Consider the following 2,500-nt stretch of genomic DNA (forward strand, 5'->3'; position numbering starts at 1 on the left):
CGCAAACATCACACGCTAACATCACGCAAACACACGCTAACATTACGCAAACACACGCTAACATCACGCTAACATCACGCAAACACGCAAATATCACATAAACACACATTAACATCATGCAAACACACACTAACACACATTAACATCACACAAACACACATTAACATCATGCAAACACACACACGCTAACATCACGCAAACACACGCTAACACACATTAACATCATGCAAACACACACGCTAACATCACGCAAACACACGCTAACACACATTAACATCATGCAAACACACACACGCTAACATCACGCAAACACACGCTAACACACATTAACATCATGCAAACACACACACGCTAACATCACGCAAACACACGCTAACACACAGCAGGGGCCCATTTCTGACACACGACAAAAAATAATAAGGTAATTGTGACTTTTTATGATCTTGCTATTCTGATTTTTTTTCTCACAATTCTGACTTTGTAACATGCAATTGTGAGTTTATATCATGCAATTCTGGGGGAAAAAAGTCACAACTGTGAGATAAAAAAAAAAAAAAAAAAATCACAATGATCTTTTTAGATTATAATATGTTTATATGTTATTCAGTGCTGGAAACAAGCTTCCATACAATACAAGTTCAAAAGAGTGAGAATTACTTTGTGCTCATAATCTCCAATAATGTTTTTCCTCTGTATTAGATATAACGTTTCATTCAGAGGTTATTAACGGCGTGATCACGTGTCACATGACTTGCCTGTCACCGTCTCCTCCTTTGATCTTCTTCCAGGGCTCGTTAACCTGGATGTATTGATTCCCGTGACGAGAGATGTTGAGGATGCACTTCAGAGCGTCACGGATCCTGAACAAACAGCCCAGAATTGAAAAAAACCCACGATGAGACGCACTTACGTCTGTACACACATGCATTATTAAGACAGAAACATGCTTGAAGAGATTCTCATCAGAAATAAATGTGTCTTCCAATAATTTCATAATTAGGATTCTCACTGTTTTTGTTTAACAATGAATTTCTGAGACATTTCCAGTTGTTTGTGTAACTGAGTAACAGCACCGGTGAAAAGGGTCAAAAATTAACTATTCATTATCACCATACTTACCCAGCTGATGCAAACCTTTTTTGTATGACAAGTTTTCTGAAACGTTATGTTTAAACATGCAAATGAGGCACAATCTAAGTGAATGTGCTCTAATTTGCATATATTTCCAGAACAGAAATCTGAATATTGAATCGTGCAAGGATCAAAAGTCATTTGTGATTTTGTTGACACATTAAAGGTTTTTTCCAGAGGGGATTTTGGATTTCTCTTTTTATCACTCCATTAATCAGAAAATACTGTCAACAGACATAAAACTAATACATTTCCATGATGTCTTTATGCATAAAATGTTAAAAATAATGCAATTGATGTATAAACAAGCATTCAGAATATAGATAGAAATAAAACTGCTGCTGAAATGGAGAAAAACTAAAGAATAAATACAGAAAAATAATAATTCAGAATAACTCTAAATGTTGAATAAAATAAGAATAAAATTATGTTGTGCATAAGCATTTCTAGAAATATTTTTATAGACATCGAAAAGAGCAGTTTCTAGCTGAAATATATATATATATATATATATATATATATATATATATATATATATATATGTATATACACACACACACACACACATTTATGTATGTATTTTGTTACTTTGTTAACAATACATTTGTATAAATGTTTAATATTTTTAAATGTATATTTTATGCATAGAAATATGAATCTAAAATTATATTTTAAAATATTTTAAAAGAAAAAGAAAAAGTATATTTGTGTGTGTGTGTGTGTGTGTGTGTGTGTGTGTGTGTGTGTGTGTGTGTGTGTGTGTATGTATGTATATATATATATGAGCATAATGAATTTTTTAATGTAATTGTTTTATAAATTTAACATTTTGACATTTTTAATTGCATATATTTTTACATTTTCTTTCCACTATTCTAAAGGGAAAAAAACACCTTATGAAGCGTGATAGCCCCAAATCTCTAAGCTGACCAGTGAATAATCACTGTTTATGCCTGTAGAGTCTTGGTTTAAGGATTTTTAAGCATCATTTTAAACACAGATTTTCTGTGCTTTTCTGAGTTTGTGAACCACCAGTGACCTGATATTTCCTGCTAACTCTGATTTATAGAGGAATCACTGCCTGCTGAAATATTATAGAGCTGAGCAAAGACAGACAAATGTCATTACAGGCTGGAAATCAGAGCTTTAATATTCCCTGATACTGACATGACTGTGTGAGACCTGCATCATCTGGATCAGTGAACCTCTGCGTGTTTCTGCAGAATTGTGGGTAACTGACCTGACTTTATCCAGCAGCTGGATGTACTGCTTGAGCTCCCAGCGGACCTGAGCGATGAGCCGCTTATCGTCTTCATTCAGGAGCATCTCAGGAACGCAGCCGTCGAAGAACTTACTGACGAACATCCCG

General features: G+C 34.3%; 1 protein-coding gene across 2 annotated transcripts in view; it reads right to left on the minus strand.

Annotated features, from left to right (window-relative positions):
- Positions 1-2,500, minus strand: part of mars1 (methionyl-tRNA synthetase 1) — a 29,265-nt gene that overhangs the window by 4,908 nt on the left and 21,857 nt on the right. For both annotated transcript variants that reach the window (XM_058778717.1, XM_058778718.1), the window contains exons 16-17: positions 2,372-2,500; positions 752-860 (exon numbers count right to left, since the gene is read on the minus strand). The exon at positions 2,372-2,500 is cut by the window's right edge and continues 3 nt beyond it. In XM_058778717.1, the coding sequence (XP_058634700.1) occupies positions 752-860; positions 2,372-2,500 (238 nt within the window). The remainder of the gene's footprint in view (positions 1-751; positions 861-2,371) is intronic.

Source organism: Onychostoma macrolepis, chromosome 06 (genome assembly GCF_012432095.1).
Source record: "Onychostoma macrolepis isolate SWU-2019 chromosome 06, ASM1243209v1, whole genome shotgun sequence".
Lineage (NCBI taxonomy): Eukaryota > Metazoa > Chordata > Actinopteri > Cypriniformes > Cyprinidae > Onychostoma > Onychostoma macrolepis.